General features: G+C 32.6%; 1 protein-coding gene across 9 annotated transcripts in view; it reads right to left on the bottom strand.

The window, feature by feature from the left end:
• Positions 1-20,547, bottom strand: part of XRN1 (5'-3' exoribonuclease 1) — an 88,482-nt gene that overhangs the window by 57,400 nt on the left and 10,535 nt on the right. For 7 of the 9 annotated variants that reach the window (XR_012509185.1, XM_045514694.2, XM_074370223.1 and 4 more), the window contains exons 2-15: positions 19,984-20,216; positions 16,158-16,255; positions 14,842-14,951; positions 14,640-14,750; positions 13,322-13,404; positions 11,338-11,425; positions 11,086-11,254; positions 10,251-10,318; positions 9,798-9,935; positions 8,032-8,095; positions 7,723-7,828; positions 4,831-4,920; positions 3,058-3,214; positions 1,386-1,505 (exon numbers count right to left, since the gene is read on the bottom strand). Coding sequence is in view for 7 of the 9 variants with exons in the window: in XM_045514694.2 (XP_045370650.1) it covers positions 1,386-1,505; positions 3,058-3,214; positions 4,831-4,920; positions 7,723-7,828; positions 8,032-8,095; positions 9,798-9,935; positions 10,251-10,318; positions 11,086-11,254; positions 11,338-11,425; positions 13,322-13,404; positions 14,640-14,750; positions 14,842-14,951; positions 16,158-16,255; positions 19,984-20,216 (1,635 nt within the window). In the remaining 2 variants the exon portion in view is untranslated. Of the gene's footprint in view, positions 1-1,385; positions 1,506-3,057; positions 3,215-4,830; positions 4,921-7,722; positions 7,829-8,031; positions 8,096-9,797; positions 9,936-10,250; positions 10,319-11,085; positions 11,255-11,337; positions 11,426-13,321; positions 13,405-14,639; positions 14,751-14,841; positions 14,952-16,157; positions 16,256-19,983; positions 20,217-20,547 lie in introns of those variants that run through there. The other 2 variants (XR_006723944.2, XM_074370218.1) reach the window with 2 other exon arrangements.

Raw genomic sequence — 20,547 nt, 5'->3', positions numbered from 1 at the left:
CTAAAATCAAAAAAAGAAAAAGAAAAGGATATAAACAGACTGGTTACAAAAGAGAAAATGCAAAAGGCAAACACACATAAAAATATACTCAAATTAGGGGTAAGGGAAAACCAAATTTGAGTAATAATAAAATGGCATTCTTCATCATCAATAGATTGGCCAAAATTAAATAAAGCAATGATATCCAGGACTAGAGACTCAAAGAAGTAGGCACTTAAATATTGCTGTTGTGAATTAGACCAGTCTTCTTGAAAAAGAATCTGGTAGTATTCATTCTCATTAACCAAGCACTCCTGCTTTCAGGAATCCATGTTATAAAAATAAAATCTCTGATACATAAGAATGCATAAACAAATAAACAAAAAGAATATGCAAATATACAAATACTTTTATCACAGTATTGTATACAGTGGCAAAAAACGTGAAAATTCACAAGAAGTTGCAAATTAGTATGACATGCTCCCACGTACATTTCACCCAATGATAACATCTCACACATAGCCATAGTACATGATCAAAACCAGGAAACTGACATCGGTACAACACTACTGCAGATACTCAGATTTCACTAGTTTCTATGTGTATATTTTTTTGTGTGTACAGTACTATGGTGTTTTCATCATATGTATAGATTCATGCAACAATCGCTAAAACTGGAATACAGAACTGTCACATCATTCTAACAAAACTTTCTCACATTAATCCCTTTGTAGTCACACCCTAACCCCAACCCTAACCATTTGCAACCACTGATGTGTTTTACATCACAATAATTCTGTGAGGAGAATAAAAAAATTTTTATTTAAAAAAATTCGTATTTTTTTTTAAATAAAAATATTCTTTTAATTTTTTTTAACATTTTTTTATTGATTTTAAAAATTTGTATTTTCAATTGTTGTTGCTAGCATATAGAAATTACAATTAAGTTTTGTATAGATTTTATATCTTGTGACCTTGCTAAATTAATCTAATGGTTATAGTATCTTTTTGAAGATTCCTTAGAATTTTTTACACTATAATAATGCCATGTGCAAACAAAGTTTTTCTTCTTGCTTTCTTCTTCGTCTTGTGAAGTATCACATAGTTGTTGGGCATAGCATTCTATAAATATTAATGAGGTTGAGTAGGTTTATAGTGTTATTCAAGTCTTTGATCTCTGGTAATAATTCTTGTTTCAAAGCCTACTTTGTCTAATGTTAGTAAAGCCACACCAGCTTTCTTATAATTAGTATACCTAAAAGTTTTGATGCACGTAATGAAGATGAGAGAAGTTAAAACTCATTAATAAAACATAAATGGTGATTAAAACTCATTGCTCATTAATTTATGTAAAATAATCTCTGATTAAAAAAATATACATATATATAATTATTTCATGCACTGACCTCATCAATAAAAGGTATTAGTACCACAGCTTCCCATTCCTGTTGTTTCCCATTTAGATCAGTTTTAAAATCAGGTGGATAATATTCTATAATTGGTGAGTCTTCACTGGTCATCAAATGCTGTGAAAATATAAAACAGTGTAATAGAAATGTAATAACTGACATCAATATATCTTTTTGTTAATATATTTATAGTATTTCCTCATTTGTTATAGCTTAAAATTTCCAAGCAAAGCAAAAGTAAACTTTCACTTCTTAGATACATTACAATACACTTGCTATATTTTGATTTTTAAGTATGAGACTTCTAATTTCACTGCTACTCACCACTTGCCCATTCCACTGACCTAGTTATGTAGCAAAATCATCTTTACTCTCAATTTTAATATTTTAATATTATCATTTTTATCTTCTATTGTCTTTTCACTCTACAAGGCCCACCTAAATTGTTTTCTCATTCAGACCTAAGTTCACTCCACAGGTCTTGTTTTTAACCTTTAAACAATTTACTTTCATGTTCTAATCAACCGATTTTATTAATGTAAGAACTACCATCTAAGATAATTTAAAAAGAAAAAAATCCTAAAATTCAAGAATCTCTTCACCACCAATAGCAAAGATAAAAAGTCCAATAAAACATGTTTTTATTAGATATTTTATAGCAAAGGTAGATAAGGAAAGCATAAAGATGTCTTGTAGGAAATGAATGTGGAAGATTATGATAGACAATTTTTAAAGAAATAAATTAGCATATTTTTCAAGGTAATACTCAAAATGTTTAATAATCAGTATGTTGTGGGTACAGAACAATCAAAACAGATGTGGCTATAAAAACCTGCATGGTTGTACTTACCCAGAGTGATTGAGTATCAATACTTAATGTATTAAGGTAGGGGAAAAAAAAATCACCAAAGAAATTTATGAAGAAAAGAAGGCCAGAGGCCAGGATGAAGGACAGATTAAATTTCAGAAGGATGCAGAAAGAAGCCTGACACCTTTCAATCAGCAAAGGGTGTGTGCATGAGTGTATGTGTATGTCTACTTCAATTTCTGGTACCAGACCACGGAATTAGAACAGATTGATGCTCTAGAAGGACTAAATGAAATTTACCCTCAGAATAAAATTTTGGTGACCCAATCACCCCTGAAATATCTTCCTCCTATTATATGAAATATGCTAACTAGAGAAAAGCCTTTCATTCCATAATCTGACAAGTGAAATGCTTAAAACACAAATATAAAGTGAGGTAATTTTGTTGAGATAAATGACTTATTAAAACCAACACTATACTAATAGGCAGAGGGTAAAAGAGAACTGAAATGAAATCTATAAATGCTCAAAGTAGAGAGCTTCAGATTTTGCCTTCAGATCTTGCCTATCTGCCTATCTCAATTTACTTTCATCAGTGCAGAGAGAAATTGAAGATGTGCTGAAAGGTACTAAAGAAGCTACACTTTGAATGTTTTATGCAATTTGTCTGCGTTTTTAAAACAAAGCTAACTTTAAATCAAGGAATTACTTTTCAAAGGACTTGTTTAAGGAATACTATATTTGAAACTGAAAATAAATGTATTTAGCTATTAAAGAAATTTGAGTTCTATGTTTTTAGGTTTGGAGGAGGAACTCCTGAATATTAATAAGGACATAAAAACATTTAATTCTAAAACCTACCTGGTAGCATGTAGGAAGTAAATTTTTGCTAGCTGCTGGAAGTACAGCAAGAAGCTGTTCAAATGGCTTAAAAGGTTTTCCTAGTTCAAAATGGATTTTGAGTGTACTGATGTTTCGGATATCAGATAGGAAAGGTGCATAATGGTATGGATAAAACCTATAAAACAAAATTGAGTTTTAAACAACTGGTAACTTTATGAAACAGATCAATATTAAGTATATACTCTTCCATATTCTATTTTAACAACACACAGCAATAATTCAAAAGGAAAAAAATCACTTATAATTCTACCACTTGAATAAATGAAATCAGCAGTATTGGAAAATTTAGGTCATTTGATAGTAACAAATTTTGTACTTTCTTAATTTTTGAAGTGCACTTCCACATTTCCAAAAGTGGGATGTACCATGTAATTGGAGGAGATAGATTTATTAATTACATATATAAATAATAGAATGGCTCTTACAGTTTTCAAAATGTTGAGTGTGAGTTTTCCAAACAAGATTCTTAGAGTGAAGTTATGAGGCAGTCAGAAGTCTGCGTTAGCTCAGTGGGCCTGGGCTTCTTTCATGAGGACAGAGGGAACAGTGAGGCTGAACTCATATGGCTTATTGCTAGTCAGCTCTAAGAACTTGTATCTTTGAATTAGTATGTTAAATATGACCCCCAAAATTGAAATATTTTTACATTCCACAATTATAGCAAAAGTCAACAGGATGGGAAAGCTCAGGAGGCAGAACGGCATGTGAAACAATGGAAATTGTATAGACTTTGGAATTAGATAGGCTTGGACTTGATTCTTACATGATGATATTGGAAAAATTACTGACTCTCTCTGAGCCTCATCTGTAAAAGGCTGAAAATAATGCTTACTTTAAATAGTTGCAAGGATCATATGAGAACATGCTTTTCAAGTGTGTGGCCTTAATACCTAGTAATATAATAGGGATAACTTATACCTACCCTCTTAAAAAATGGAAAATCAAGGATTTTTGTCATTAGAATGTTCTGCAGAGAAGCCCTAAGAATTGTGTTAGTAACTGCAAAGATTTTTTTTAAAGGCTATTAGTAAGTGAAATCATAATTAATGCCACATTGTTTTGCATTGGTTTGCTTTGCTGTTGGTGCTTTAAAACAAAGCCTAGCAGAGGTGCTCTAAAAGCAAAACACAACAGAACAAGCTATCTCATCACTTAAAAGTCTCTGCTTTTCCCTGCAACGTTTTTTTGTCTTGTTATTTTTTTAATTTGGTGGATGGTTTGGAAATGTACACGAAACTTGCTGGAACAAGAAAAACGAGAGAAATGGAGATTTCTTTTTCCAGGAAAAGCAAATAATTCCTTTCTCCTTTACCCTTCCCAGTCTAACATTCATAGTACCTATTCTTCAATAATTACTCCTGACAGAAAAATTTTTTCAGACACATGAACATAGAATATAATAACCCACATAACCACCACTCAGACACAATAATCATCAAAACTTTGTCATACTTGTTTCATTAAGGTAGAAAATTTTAAATCCTTAGATTAACAGAGCTTTTATTATGGGCTATCTGCTATTGCTGAAAGTATTGTTGTTATACAAAGGTCTTTTTGAAGTATTTTCATGTAAGAAAGGTTTATCTGTATTTTATTCAAACTTGGCTGCATCTATCTTTTTAAACTTACTATCATAAATGGAAATAAAAAGAAAAGAGATTACCAAATAAATTTACAGTAGAGTGAACCATTATAAAAACCAAACTTTTATTTTTGTTTTTATTCCCTCACCAGCTCCAGGACTGAACTCCATGATAGTAATAGTGCAAAATCCACTGTATTGCCTGGACATAACATGCAGCTTGATCAGCCAGAAAGTCACTGAAAACAGAAAAGAGTATTTTCATTACAACATTATTTTCTGAAGACAGGCCATTGTGTTTAGAGCATGACATCTGCTAACTGTCACATTTTGCCTCACATGTTTTATTTAATCAATGAATAAGCCAAAAATTGTAATCAGAAAAACTCTAGAATATTATTTTTTTTTAATTCCATCATGCCAGATTAAAGGTTTGCCTTATAGTTTTCCAAACCCAACTATCAGAATACTTAAACTTGCTGTGTGTATTTATTCAGTCAATGTACTATGCCTTTGGTTTAAAGTTTGAATGACATAGTTAATGAAGCTTTCTACAAAGTGGCACTACGACTTCCTTAAATATTCATGGTGTGATGAGAGACAGTGATGGGAATCTTCTTTATTTGGGAGGATGCTTGAGAGAATCACAGGAGAAAACCAGGAAGATCTTAAAATCTGGTTATAGCAGCTAGAACACACTTTGAAAAATGTTATGTTCACTGAATAATATTCCCTCTAATCCTTTTTTTCTCAAAAAAACATCATTTAAGGTAAAATAATCATCACACACACATACACAAAAGAAAAAAAAAAGAGCACCTGCAGTTAAACCCAAAAGTGGCTATAAAACCTATTAGGATCTGTTACCAAAATTCAGGTAGGGGTGCACTTAGAAATTCCAGACCTACATATTTTGGGGACATATGCTTTTGAAAATGAGATGCATTACTTTTTCATTATAAAAGAAATATTTCTTCATTATTGAAAATCCATATAAAAAAGAAAAGCATTTTTATTACCTTATAGCAATCACTATTATATTTTGGTATGTTTCTTTCAGTCTCTTTCCTATGCCCAGGTTTTTTGTTTTTTTTTAAAAGCATTCATGAGAGTACACTGTGTGCATGATTTTGTGTCCTTCTTTTAAAATTTGTACTTAATAACATACTATAAACACCTTTCTAAATTGTTACGCACTTTCTGTAAGGACCAGTTTATTAGTTCTGCATATTCTGGAAACAGTGGAGATGCAGAGATGATGACTGTAATGAGGAGGTGGAGACAATTATGATGAACCTCCTACTGGACATGTAAATTAGTTCTAATTTTTCACTATTATAAAAAACTTTGTAATAAAATTCCTTGTATATAAGGATCTTCTGTTTATGTTTTTAGATAGATTAACAATTAAAATTATTGAATCAAAGGGATGAATATTTTAAAGGCTTTTGGATATGTACTTTACAAAACAATTTTACTAATTTATGTTTTCACCAGTAATTAAAAGAAGAACTCTACCACTACTAGACCAACACTGAATATAATAACTTTAAAAGATTTGCTTATTTGCTAGGTAAACAAATTATCTCATTTTCAAAAGGCTATGTTTTAATATATGAAAGTAAAGGGAAACAAAACAGAAGACAATTTCCTATCAAATTTAGCATTTAATGTCAACTACAGGTACTGTAGTTCTACATAATTGTAATCAAGGAAATATAAGAACTAAGGAATAAAGGATTAAAAGCATAACTATTTAAAATATTTTATTTCTCATGTTTCAAAAGTCCTCCTTGCTAATGGCACCTGACGAAGCTTCAAATGAGTTGGTAAATAATACTAAAATTTCTACACTTCTAGTTAGTGGAGGTCAGTATGAAAACAGATCTCACAGAAAGACTGTATCTAGACTAGAAGACAGCCTGAGTTTAAGAAGCAATGTGTAAAACCTTAGGTCTATCTTTGAGCGGATTCTAGGAAAGATCTAATCCTTAGCATCTTACTATACTTTTTTTAAAAGGTAAAAATAATAGTATAGAAAATAATCTAAGTATAGTGCATGTAATAAGGGTACACAGCATTTCATGAACCTCTTATTTCACTTATAGAAAAGCAGCCTCATCTGGTGGTTAGGCATGGACTGTGGACCCAGACTGCCTGTTTTCAAATCCTGGCTCTTCTACTCACTACCTGTGTCACCTTGAGCAAATTACTTAAACCTCTCTATTCCTTAATTTTCTCTATTGTAAAATAATAGTGATTCCACTAACCTTAAAAAATTGTTGTGAGAATTATTAACAATGAGTCAACATTTTAATATCATATATGTATTTATATTACTTATATATATTTATGTTAAAATATACATGAGTTAGTATTTTTAAATGTTTAGAATAGTGCTTGGCACTTGGTAAGCACTTTATAAGTGTTTATTAATTAAAATAAATAAAATATGAATATATGTAATTCATACTGGAGGCTGTAGTTTAATAATGTGAGCCACCATTCTAGAGGTCAAGATCTCACAGAAACTTTGTACTAGTCATCAACCTGGCGCTGAGTCAGGTGGCCTTTGAGATACATGTGGTATGAGCTTTAGAAGGTGGAAAGCAAAAAACTAACCATTTTCTATTTGGTAATTTTTATCATAGGAATACAGTTGACCCTTGACGATGCAGGGGTTAGGGATGTCAATCCTCCACACGGTAGAAAATCCACATATAACTTTACAGTCAGCTCTCTGTATCTGCAGTTCTGCATCCATGGATTTAACTAGCCGTGGAATGTGTAGTACTGTATTAAGTACTTAGTGAAAAAAATCCACGTGTAAGTGGACCTGTGTAGTTCAAACCCATACTGTTCAAGGGTCAACTGCAAAACACAAGTTAATTAACATTCTCCTCCAAAACCACACAATGATCTATAAAAACAAAAAAATCCTTTCCTCCCACTACCTTAACCATCAAAATTACGCTGTTTTCTGAAGAACTGCAAAATCTAATTATTTTCTACTTTAAAGTAAAAGCACTGGCAAAACGTACTCAGACACTATATCAACTCCCATCTTTGTCATGTAATATGTTCTTTTATATTGTCTAAACTCGGTTTCAAATAGGTCATCATCTTCAGTCTCATCTTCTAAATTTTCTGGAAAAAAAAAAGAAAAATAGTGGCTTACAATTAGCATTCCATTTAATGCTTTGAAAAACACTTATCAAAGCAAATGCTTCATAAACTATCACAAAAATCTGTTCCATCCAATATTAATGAATTAGTACTAATAAAGGAAATATATAAGAACTATTCTGTCAAAAAAATAACCTACATTAAAACATATAGTTTATACTCACCCTTAGAAGTTACCACTTCTCCATTTTTATCTAGAGCAGCCCAACATAGAGAGTTTTCCTGGCCCTATAAAAATTATAAATCAATATAAAATTTATGGCAAGATATACTTCAAAGTGATATATTTAATAGGGAGATTTAGAAAATACTAAAAATAACTGAATGACCTTAAGTGACACACTGCAAAAGTTCATTTTAAAAATAATCCTCAAATAATGTGTAAATATTTTTCATTTTATCCCTTGTTTCCTGAAGCTAGAAATCTTTTATTATGAGGAACTTAACATTTAGGCCTCTCAATGATAAGTAGTAAGTAATTCTCACCAATATAAAAGAGAAATATACTTAACTACATATATATTTCAGGAATATTTCATTTACTTAGAGAAAAGTACACAATCAATATCAAATCCTTTCAACTTTAACATTTTTATATGTCAAATTCTGGGCTACTGTTAACACAATCTATTTGTTTATGATTGAATCCAATAATTACAGATATTACTTATTTTCTGTATCTCTGATTCCCATCATTCCTATGACTTCGTTATCTACCCTTCACTTCTAAACTTTTCTTCTATGCAACTCATTTGCTTTCTATAGTTCTTCCATTTCACCACATCCTTCACATCCTGTCCACCTGTTTTCCTCCCTTGCGATTTCATCCTTTCTCTCCTCTATTTTCTGATTCCCTATCAACTGCCAATGACTTTCCTTAATTCTTCCTACTCTATTATTCCCACTTCTTTTTCTTCATCAAGACTAGGGCCTCTGATAATTTTCTGTGCCTGAGCTGTTTCTCTAGCTCCTCTCATTTTACCAGCGTCTCTAATGTCAACTACATACTCCTGGACGACTGGCGAAGCTCAAGGACTGAGCTGAGGAGGGTGGAGCCATGGATTACTGATATTTAAGTTTGTGAGTATCGGTCCCCCAAAAGTTGCAGAGCCTATTCAATTAAGACAAAAAACACAGAAGAATACAGAATGACTGCTGCTAAGTTCCACTGAGGAAAAGCTAAGCAATTAGAAGAACTGCACTAAAGAAAATCAGAATAGTTGCCCTTCCCAGAAAAGAGATATTAGGGTTTAACCTAAAAAGTACCAGTACAGCAAGGAGAGTGCAGGAAACTCATCAATTTTTCCAGAATCCAATAATTGTAGACTGGCTGAGGAAAATTTCAGAATAGGTTTACTTTCCATGCTAACACATGTAAGACATTCTTTAGGGCTTATTAGAGGTGTTTTACAGGGCAGTGGTATAGTCTAATTGATTCTATTATTCATTTATTGAGCACCATCATTTACCAGATACTGTGCTATTAATTACTTTTAACCTAGCCTATCGGTGTAGTTTATATATTATTTTATATATAAATTGTTTCAAGAGAAAAATCACGAATCTAGTTAATGCCTCATAACATTAAATACTGTAAATAACTACATTTTTACAGTGATAACTGATTTTCTGGGCTCTTATATTTAGAAATGTTTTCTACACTTATTAATAGAATGGAAGAGCAAAGAAAACACCACATTCTTCTTCAAGGGTGAAAATAAGAAACTGATGTTTAAAGATCAGATTTAAATGATAGGATTTAACAGAGAAAAAGAAATCAAGAGAATTTTTTAAGTGTCCATAGAAGAAAAGAAGAAATAAAACTAAAATGAAGCAACCCCAAAATAATAAGAAGGAAAATCAGAAGCAAGGAATATCAGTTTTGCCTTTACAGTTAAAAAAATGAAAGGACATCTAAAAAAATGGACACCTTTGATTTTTTCTTTTCCTTGTAGTTCTTGGCTTCTTCTGCTGCAACACCTGCTGCTTCATTGAGGTACTTGTTACCAACTTTGCTTTCAAACCACTTCAGGTCCACAAAAACTTCACTGAAGTGCTCTCGATCAAACTGTATAGAAATATTTAAATTCATTAAAAAATAATCTAAGTACGTCTGGAAGAATACAAAGCAAATTTTAAAAGTGACTATTTTTGAGGCATAAGAAATCAGAGGATGTTACTTTTTTATGCATATGGGGACTTCATCTACTACTCTGAAAACTAAAACTAAAAAGCAAATAGAAATAAAAATAACTGAGGTGAAATTATTTGTACAGAATGACCAACTAGAGCAGATTTACAAAAACTCCTAGTATTACATAATTGGTAACTGACCATTTAAAGCTATTCTGAGATAGGAAAACAAAAACTTCTAGTTACTTACATCTGATAGTTTCACAAGGTATTTCTCAAATCGAGGTAAGTTGAGATGCCCGCTTTCATTAATATAACCTAAAAGGAACAAAATTTACATTTGTACTAAAAACTGACATTATTTTTTCTAAAGAATTCTACAAAATTCTTTTTACAAAATGTTGATTGTTGACATTCTACTAATCAAGAACAAACACTCAGTGTTAGGCTATATAAGTGGCCCTAGTTTCTATGAACTTGATGTTACTATGACACACAATACATAAGAACTGAAACAAAATACAAGAAATTCCAGGTTTACAAAATAATAATCCTGCCAAATTTCCAAAAACATTAGGTAACAATTAACTGAATTAAATATGTCCTAGAATATATTTAGGTCATTCATTTGATATGTTAATTTGAGAAGAAAAAGACTAATGTCCTGCTACTCTGTTGTCTGTTTTATTCAGTATCACTGCTATTTGTCAATTCCCATTTTAACTTAAAAATATTTCCCTCATATTAAATACTCTGATGCTTATCCATTCAGTAAAACTGAATTTCTATGCTTATATATGAAAAGGGCTAAGTGAAACCAATAATGTTTGCTGGCTTTCTTAAGCAATTAAAAGTGGGCATTAGTTAGGTATCAATAAATGATACTGTTTAATTTGGGTCATTTTCTTTGCTTGTGAACCACTGAAAATTACAACCTTAGAGCTTGGTACCTTAGACCAAAAGAAACTCCAGATTTTTTTCTACTTTAGTTGTGCATGCAATAATCTAATAAGCTTAGGGACATTTTTAGAGTTAGCTGAGTGCTAAATTAAAGTAGCTTCAAATTAATATTAAACTTTTCTTACCCCCAAGTTCTGGCAGGATGGTAATATATGTTCCATAAAGAAGAGGCAGTGCATCATGATTAATATGTAAATGAGGTAGATGAGGGATAAAATCATTGCCAACAAGAAATCCCATCAAAATCCAATCATCTATTATCCTTTCAATATCATATTTAAATGTGATCTTGTCCTACAGCAACATGGAGGAAAGAGTCAAATCCTATGGAAATTTCTGCATATTCATCTTTGGCCTATGGTTATATTAATACTTACTTTTAATGCTGAAAACTCATAGTCAATATACTCTCTCATTAAAGACAAGTGTAGGAGGTGAAATGTGGTTTCTTCTGGTGCACACACCCTGTAATTAGTCAGATGATCAACACAGAGTTAATTATATTTTTTAAGGTTCAAGTTTAAAAATGTAAATTAAAATAAAACCTATCATTAGAAGATAATTAATTCTTACCATCAAGGCATGGAATTCATATGAAAACTACAGGGTAATGTTAAGATAAAAATATAACTGCAAATATACTAGACATAAAGTTCAAAATAATTGGTTTATATTATGCTTTCTGTGGAAGGACTCTCAGAATTAAGGAAGTCTAAATAGTACACAGCAGATGTAAGAAACCAGTGGGATCTGGCTCCCAAAAACAACACATAATCATTTAACAGAAAAAAATGTCAAAATTTAACACCCTTTCATGATAAAAAATACTCAGCAAAGTAGGAATAGAAGGAAACTTTCTCAATATGATTGTGGGAATTTGTGAAAAATCCACAGCTAATATTATATCAATGGTGAAAGTCTGTTTTTCTCCCATGGCAAGGAACTCCTAAGATCAGGAACAAGACAAGGACGCCAGTTTTCACTACAGTTATTCAACATTATGCTGGAAGTCCTAGCTGGGGCAATTAGGCAAGAAAAGAAATAAAAAGTATCCAAGTTGGAAAAGAAGAAGTAAAATTCTCTTTACAGATGGCATAATTCTATATATAGGAAATACCACAGAAAATACCAAAAAAACTACTAGAGCTAAAAATGAATTCAGCATAGGTGCTGGGTACAAGACCAACACAAAAATCAGTTGTGTTTCTATATAGCAGCAACAAATAGTCCAAAAAGGAAATTAAGAAACAATTCCACTTACAATACCATCCAAAAGAATAAAACACTCAAAAATAAACTTGACCAGGGAGGCAAAAGAAAAAACCAGAGGCAAAAAACTGAACTCATAGATACAGAGAACAGATTAATGATTCACAAAGGTAGGGAGTGGGGGCTGGGTGAAATGGGTGAAGGTAGTCAAAAGCTATAAACTTCCAGTTATAAGATAAATAAGTCCTGGGGATGTAACGCACAGCATGGAAACTATATTTAAAAAACTTTTTTTAATTAAAGGAAAAAAATAAGAAAAAAAAAAGGACTTGTACACTGAAACTACAAGGCTGAAAGGAATTAAAGAAGACATAAATGAATAGACTGACACTCCATGTTAATAGAGTGGAAGACTTCATATAAAGATGTGAATACTACCCAAAGATTCAATGCCATCCTTATCAAAATCCCAACTTTTTTAGAAGAATTAAAAAAAAAATCCATCCCAGAAATTATTAATTTCAGGAGACCCCAAGATATAGCCAAAATAGTCTTGAAAAAGAAGAAAATTGGAGGTGTCACCCTTTCTGATTTCAAAACTTACTACAAAGCTACAGTAATCAAAATACTGTGGTACTGGCATAAAGACAGGCATATAGACCAATGGAATAGAATACAGAGCCCAGAAACAAATGTCTGCATATATAATCAAGTGATCTTTGATCAGGGAGCCAAGACCATTCAACAGGGAAAAGAGTCTTTTCAACAAATGGTGTTGGAAAAACTGGATATCAAAAGAATGAAGTTAGACCCTTACCTTACAACATATACAAAAGTTAACTCAACATGGATCAGAGACCTAAATGTAAGAGCTAAAACTATAAAACTCTTAGAATAAAATAGGGAAAAGCTTTATGACATTGGATTTGGCAATGATTTCTTGAACATTACATTAAAATGTACAAGCAACAAAAGAAAAAATCAGATAGATTGGACTTCAAAATTAAAATTTTGTACATCAAAGGACACTATCAACAGAGTGAAAAGGCATGGAATTGGAGAAAATATTTACAGATCATATATCTGTTAAGAGATTACTATTCCTAACTTAATTTCTATTCTTTTTTCCAATATATAGGCAATATGATTTACCTTTGTGCCTTTTTGCCACCAAACCGAACCTCTTCTCTTAAAAGAGAGAAATGTGCTTCATGACTTGTTAATCCAAGCATAATCTGTTGAAAAATGATGAAGAAATGTTTCTAATTCTCTCATTTTTTATAGCAACAGGTTCACAAAAGCAATCAAAAACACTTCTATATAGAGAAGAACATGCTTATGTGAGGAAAATAAATAATTTATTAGCAAATTGAATATAAAAATATCAAAATATGATCCATTTATAGGTTATGAATGGGGTAAATTGAGTATATTTTTCTAAGGGAAAAAGTTCACCTTAAACTCACATAACTTTTATAACCACTCCACTGCACCCCCCACAAAAAAATCCCCAAAATTTTCCCTTTGTTTTTACACCTTTCCACTTTCCATGGGGGAATGGGTAGGAAATTAGAGGCAGCAGCATTTCCATGACAGAAGAATACAGGACTCTTCTGGAGTTATGTGAAAACTCAGAAAAAACTGGAAAAGGATATTTTCAGTTAATATTCTCACATAGTATTCTAAACTCCAAAGTAAGTCAAATAGTCTAGTGAGACATATCAACCAAGTGCAATGTATATTGCTTATTTTATTTAAATCCTGACTCAAACAAAACATTTATGAAGCCATCAGGGAAATGAGAATACTAAATGATTATTTATATATTAAATAGTGATTTGTTAATTTTTGTTTTATGTGGGATAATGACATTGGAATTATTATTACTATTTTTAATATCCCCCCATTATGAAATATCTATAGATTACATGACACAACACCTGGGATATACTTCAAGAATCCAGAGAAGTAGGAGGAAGGAGACAGATGGCTAGGGATAAGAACTGAAGTTATTGAAGGTGGATAACAAGACACAAGGAGGTTTATATTATACTCTCTTCTCTACTTTTGTTTATGTTTGCAAATTTCCATAATAAAAAGTTAAAATCAAAAAAATCTAGTAAAGTTACTGGGGTTATGGATTTATTAGATCAGGTGGTATTAAAAGTCATATACTAATAAGCATGAGGGTAAAAAGGGCCCTCTCCCCTGACCTCGGCCCAGCAGTCATAGCACTGGGGTCAGTCAAGTGTGAACACCAACTAACTATAGAGACTGTTGATCATAAACTGTAACAAAAGAACTCCTTCCCCAAATGTTTTACAACTTTGGTAATAGCAGAAGTAGCAATCTCTATTATGTCTTCAATATTTGTTCCCACAGCCAGAAACCTTCTTATATTAAAACTAAGCCTCCTAGATATTTAACTACAATGGCATAAGATTATAATCACAACAAACATTATACCTACCAAGTCAGCATCTAAGCCATAAAGACAATGTCTGGTGTTTGGATCATGATCTGGCTTTGCCTTCTCGGATCTGATAAATTCCATGATTTTATGTTCTCCTTCTCCAGGAGTCTAAATATAATGTTTAAAAAAGAAAGTGGTAAGATGTTATGCTTTGCAATTTTAAATGAAAAAAACTCTTTAAATAAAAAAAGATAATAACCTCATGGCCTGAGAAGTAGATGGTAACTCCCTGCCATGACTTGTCTGTAGAAATTTTCATATTTACAAAATACTTCAGATGTTCATGTAACCTGGCCATGAATTCAGTCCCTATAAATAAAAAGTTTTTAAAAATTTAATCTGAAAGAGATATAAAAACAGTAAGTTCCCAGTGACAACATGAAATTGGATCTGGGTGTCCAGGGAATAGCGAGGTATAAGATCTCCAAAGGAGGTCAAAAGCTCTCTTGCTTACCTCGAAAAGCAAGAGTAAATGTTGTACTTTCCCTAGCAAATATCACAACTATTTCCAGTTTCATGAGTCACCCTAAAATGAAGTTAATGTGAGAGAGGGAAAGTCAAAGAATGTCAAAGAATGAAAGTCAAAGAACTGCCTCAGGACTATGCTTCAAATAGTTTCAACTCTCTAATGAACTTCAGTCTTCTATTTCCTCTGCTGGATTTTGAAGTTTTCTGTTTGTTGTTTGTTTTTAAGGCATGAAAACATCAATAAGATCACCAATAACAACATTACTATTATTATTACTACAGTTAACCTGAAAAATTATTATTAATCTGGAAACTGAGTCTACAATGATTGTTTAAAGAAAAGCCCCGATGGTCAATAGTCAAAGGCAATGCAGTCTTAAACTGTATCATGATAAAACTGGTTATTAAATTAAGCAATGTGTTACTGGGGCACTTAATGAGAGAGAAAACCACCATAGTAAAGAATTAATGAGAAAGTAAGATTTTAAGATTTGCTTTTCAAAGTAAAGGATTACAATGTTGGACAAATCTCCAGAAGTGCAGGCTATGTTGTTGCATATAAAATTAAACTTGTAATACTGATAAATTTATGTATCGTTAAAGTCACGGAAATCTTAACTGCCTTTGAGAAGCAGAATAAGAAGAACTCTAGACTAGGAAAATGGATTTCTTATCCTGAATACAAGCCAGCTACATGAACTGGGGTGAGCCACAGCCTCACTCAATCAGTTTTCATACAAATAGATGGCAGAAATAGGACTGATCTTTTAAGTTCCTTCTAGGTCTGGAATTCTGTGCATTTGGGAGAGTCCTGTCCATAGCTGCTCTTATCAACATTTGTAAATCCCTACAGTGGATTTCATAGTGGAATTTATGACAAAGGTGACCAAAGCATCTCATGAAGAGACGTAACTGGGAAAATACAGCATACGGAGTTCTAGGGACAAAATAAATAAGAGGTTAGAAAAGAAAACTACATTTGGAAAACACATTTACATTTACATTTACATTTTAAATCTCTCAGAATTTTTCCCTCAGTGAATTTACCTGGTGTAATGCAATTGGAATCAAATCTGGCCTCTGTAGGAAGAGTTTCTCCTTTTTCTATTGCCTTTTTAATTTTGTCTTCTGCCTCCTTTGCTGACCTTAAATGTTAAGAGGAAAAAAAAAGATCTTCAACTTTCTGGAAAATGGAGAGATCTCTACATAAAGTAAATTGTTATTAAGATGTTTTTGTAACTAAAATAATTTATCAATTTTAAGGTTCAAAACACGTAAGTTTTGAAATGACTATAATCAATAAAGATGAGCCTCAGAACTGTTTGTTTTTATTTATTTAAAGAATTGAGTTTTTTTAAAAGAGGACTATAGAAGTAGAACATTATAACAGCATAAAATGGATGTAGAATATTACAAATACTTATTATAAAGTAATTCTTTTCTTATCACAAATATACAGTTTATTGGTTCTAGAAATAATTTCAAAAGTACAGCATTAAACATTCACCATATATAACTACATTTAATAATAACAAATAAGTATATTATTAAAATGATCTCCTAGAATATCATATAAAAAGTTATAAAATTGTAATGTATATCTCTGGGTTACCTCATGAAAACATCTAAAATGAAAGCCTAATAACATTAATGACATAAGCAGCCAAAAGGATCTCATTTTGGAGGCAATAGGATTTCCTAGGAAGAACATGAGGTTTAGAGTCTGATAGACCTAGGTTTGAATACAGGCATCCCAATTCCTATCTGGCTTCTCCTGTAATCCACGTGTGGCACACAAATATGTCACATACAGTTAGGCATACAAGTTAGGAAGTTCTGCTTTATGCACATTTTCTACAGCCTCGTTACTGGCTCCCTCTACTCTGCCCTGTGAAATTCTATTTCTGTGATAAACAAACTCTTCTTCATATTTAACCTCTCTCTCTTACCACCTTCTTTAATAGAACAAAAACCCTGAAGATAACAATTCATGTGTAATCCTGCCAATGGAAGCTATTCTTTCCTCTTTTCTCTCCTTCTTTCTTTAATTGAAGAAATGACTATTCAATGTTACTATGTGACAAGTTTTTGGGATATAACAAAAAAGAAATGATTCCTCTTCTCACAAAGTTTACATTTTAGTGGGGAGATGGAAAATTAAACAGCCATGTTTAATGTAGCTGCAATATAGAGAATGTCTGGGAAAGGGATAAGGTAAAATTATTAATGTAATCTAGGTAGATTTTGATGACCTAGGCTGAGATAGTAGCAGTAAAGATGAAAAAATAAACAGATATGATAAATGTAAGAGACTGGATAAGTAGGACTTGGATGTGGGGAATGAGGAAGAGGGAGGAGTCCCAATTACTCTTGGACTTTGGAAATGAGCAGCTATTTGCACAGTGTTGTCATTCACGGAAATAGGAAACACAGAAGGCAGCAGGTTTGAGGTAAAGATGAGTTCAGTTCTAAACATGTTAAGCCTGAAATGTATCTGTGGTATCCAGAGGAATCAGTTAGCAGGCATCTGGATATATAGAAGCTCTGAAAAGAGGTATCTTCCAGTAAGATAAATTTGGAAGTCATCAGTAAAGATACAGTAATTAAAGTTACTGGGTAAGATCTCTCAGGACCCAGGACAGAACCTTAACAAACATTAATATTTAAGAAAAAAGCAGAGGAAGAGAAGATAACAAGGAGATTAAGACGGTATAGTTGGAGAGAGTGCAGTTACCTGAAGGTCATGGGAAGGAAGTTCAAGAAAGAAGTAATAGTCAACAGTGCTAAATACTAGAGATAAATGAAGTAGTATAAAGATAGAATTATTCTTTAGATGTAGCCATAAGGAGTCTATTTGTAATCTTATAAGGAGGTTTCAATGGCATAGTAAGGATGAAAGACATGGCAGCAGATTTAAAAATGAGTAAGAGATGCAGAAATATTATGATTAAAGATTATGAATGATGAAAATAGTCATTGTGGAGAATGACAGAAAGCTGACTGAGGGATTTTGGGGACACATGGAGCACTTGATACCACCACAGAATTGAGTAAATGCTTGTGGTGGTTCTGGTGAATTAGCCCTCAACAGCCATCTCATTCTCCTAGTTTGTCTTCTGATACTAGAGAGGATGGAAAGCTAAAAAAATTAAACTCTCATGCTTCTCTGCATCTAGGCTTCTGGATATGACTCAGACTTTGCCAGTTAGATGTTTCCATAAAAGGTTTGGGATGATGAAGTATGGTGAAGTCTGTATTACAGTTGAGGCACTGAAGTTATGTGTGGGGGGGTGTGTTTCATCAATAGTCAAAGAGATCTCAATATTCAGCAATTGTACAGGTGCTAAGAAGCAAGGTGTTTTTTTTTTTCCTAGTCTGGATATAGCAGATGCTTTGGGGCTCTGGAGCTAACAAAGTTGTGGCTTCTTGATTGCGGAACTGTAACTAAAGTGATACATTCTTGGAGCCAACAGTTCAGGTGTTAGCTTCTTAATTCCTGGATCAGAGCTAAAGGAATAAATTCCTAGATCTATCTGTTCTTGCCAGGGCCTCTGAACTCCTTACCTTCCTAAATGTTGTATTAGTAGTGCCATTAGTGGGTCAGTTCTATGGTGTTCTGGAAGTCATTCTTAAAGGCTAACCTAAATTCCCACCCTTTTGACTTTTACAATAATTTTTATAAGCATCCAGTTCTCTGTATTTATATCCCATGCTGCTTAAAATAGCTAGATTTCCATTACCTACAACTGAACACCGACTGATACAGTGGGCTTATATAATCCTTTCTCAACACTAGATTTTCTAGCCAAGCAGGTCCCCAAAACTAGTTTAACAAATACCAGGGGAATCTGGTAAAAAATATTTGTCATCTATCTAAAAATAGGGCCCAGTTTTTAGAGATTCAGATTAGGTAAGTCTTAGGTGGTACTTGAGAATCTAAATTTTAGTAAGAGATGGTCCTTATCTTTAAGGATGTCACAGTTCCAGTATCTTCAGTATCTTTCCTCTTTGGATATTTAAATCAGTACAGTCTTCCATCCTCTTCCCATTCTCACTGCTAGCCTTCCCCAGGTACTCTCCCACCTTCCTTGATGATTTCCACATTTGATGCAGATGCCCTTTCTACCTCTATACTTGCCATTGTGATGAAAGGAAAGGATCCATTCTGCTAATGACTGATCAGACTCCCTCAACTCAGGGTTTCTTTCCTTCAAGTCTAACAACCCTCTTAATTTTACTTACGCTACTCCTGAGAAGGATATAGCAAGTCATTGTTACTTAGAAATATTCCACAGGTCCAGGACTTTAAAACTTTCTCTCTGGGTACAACCTTTTTCAACCTTCTGCTTCTCCTACTACCCAACTCATACAATGGGCTAATAATATCTTGAGTGTCCTAACTGCTCTCTTCTCATACTCCTTCAATCACCTTCTAACCTCCCTGGCCTTTCTACATGATGCTCAAGCCCAGGGTCTAATTAAATGTCAGTAATGTTCTCATTAGCACAATCTCCTTGTTCACTCTTCAGTTCCATAGCTCAGGACGAACTACTACAGGAGCCTTCTCTACAACTACTATTTCCATTACCAAGTTTTGAGCAGTTTGAAAAATCTGTGATAGAGAACAACACAGTAACTTCATACAGCCCAACATACACTTTGAGAAAAGACACCTTATTTGAATTACTAATTTGTTTACTTGATTGATAAAATGTGACATTATAAGTATGTGATACTTCCATTTCTGAGGTGGGGAGGGTTAGGCAGAAAAGAAACATGAACAGGAGATGCATTGTGTTAAGTCAGTTATCTTTAAAAATAATATATTTTATTAATCTAAATAGTATTCTAAAATAAACCATAAATTTTTTACCTAAAACGCCTCCCACGCTGCTGGTTCATCTTTGCTCGAGGAGCCACACCATCAACAGCCATGAAGAACACTTTTCTAGGCTTAATAATGCGAAACAACACCTCCAAGTAGTGAAAAATGTCAGTAAAGATTTTATCATCTGAAATTCTGAAGTGAACATCATCATCATTAGGGTGAGAACACTGATGTATAATTCCATTCATATCCAGGTACAAGTTATCAAATTCAGGAATCTAAAAAACAAAGAAAAATGATCAAGATCATCATTATAATCAACCACAAATATCTAAGCAGCTGATAAAAAGCAGAATATAGGGACTTATTATATAAAAACTGAGTAAACAATCACAGTTGAATAAAGAAAGTAAAGAAATAGGAGGAATTTGTAAGATGCAGACATACTAATGGTTACATTATGCACCAAAAGCTTGATCACATGGACTGTCAGGAAATTATCTACTTATTTAAAATAAGATAACCTAGGAAAACACCAAATAAAGCACTTGGCTGATTTGGTACTCAAAATATTAGTTTCCTACTATTTGACATTAACTCCTCAAAGCC

This window comes from Camelus bactrianus, chromosome 1 (assembly GCF_048773025.1).
Source record: "Camelus bactrianus isolate YW-2024 breed Bactrian camel chromosome 1, ASM4877302v1, whole genome shotgun sequence".
NCBI lineage: Eukaryota > Metazoa > Chordata > Mammalia > Artiodactyla > Camelidae > Camelus > Camelus bactrianus.
This window is presented reverse-complemented; position numbering and strand designations above follow the sequence as displayed.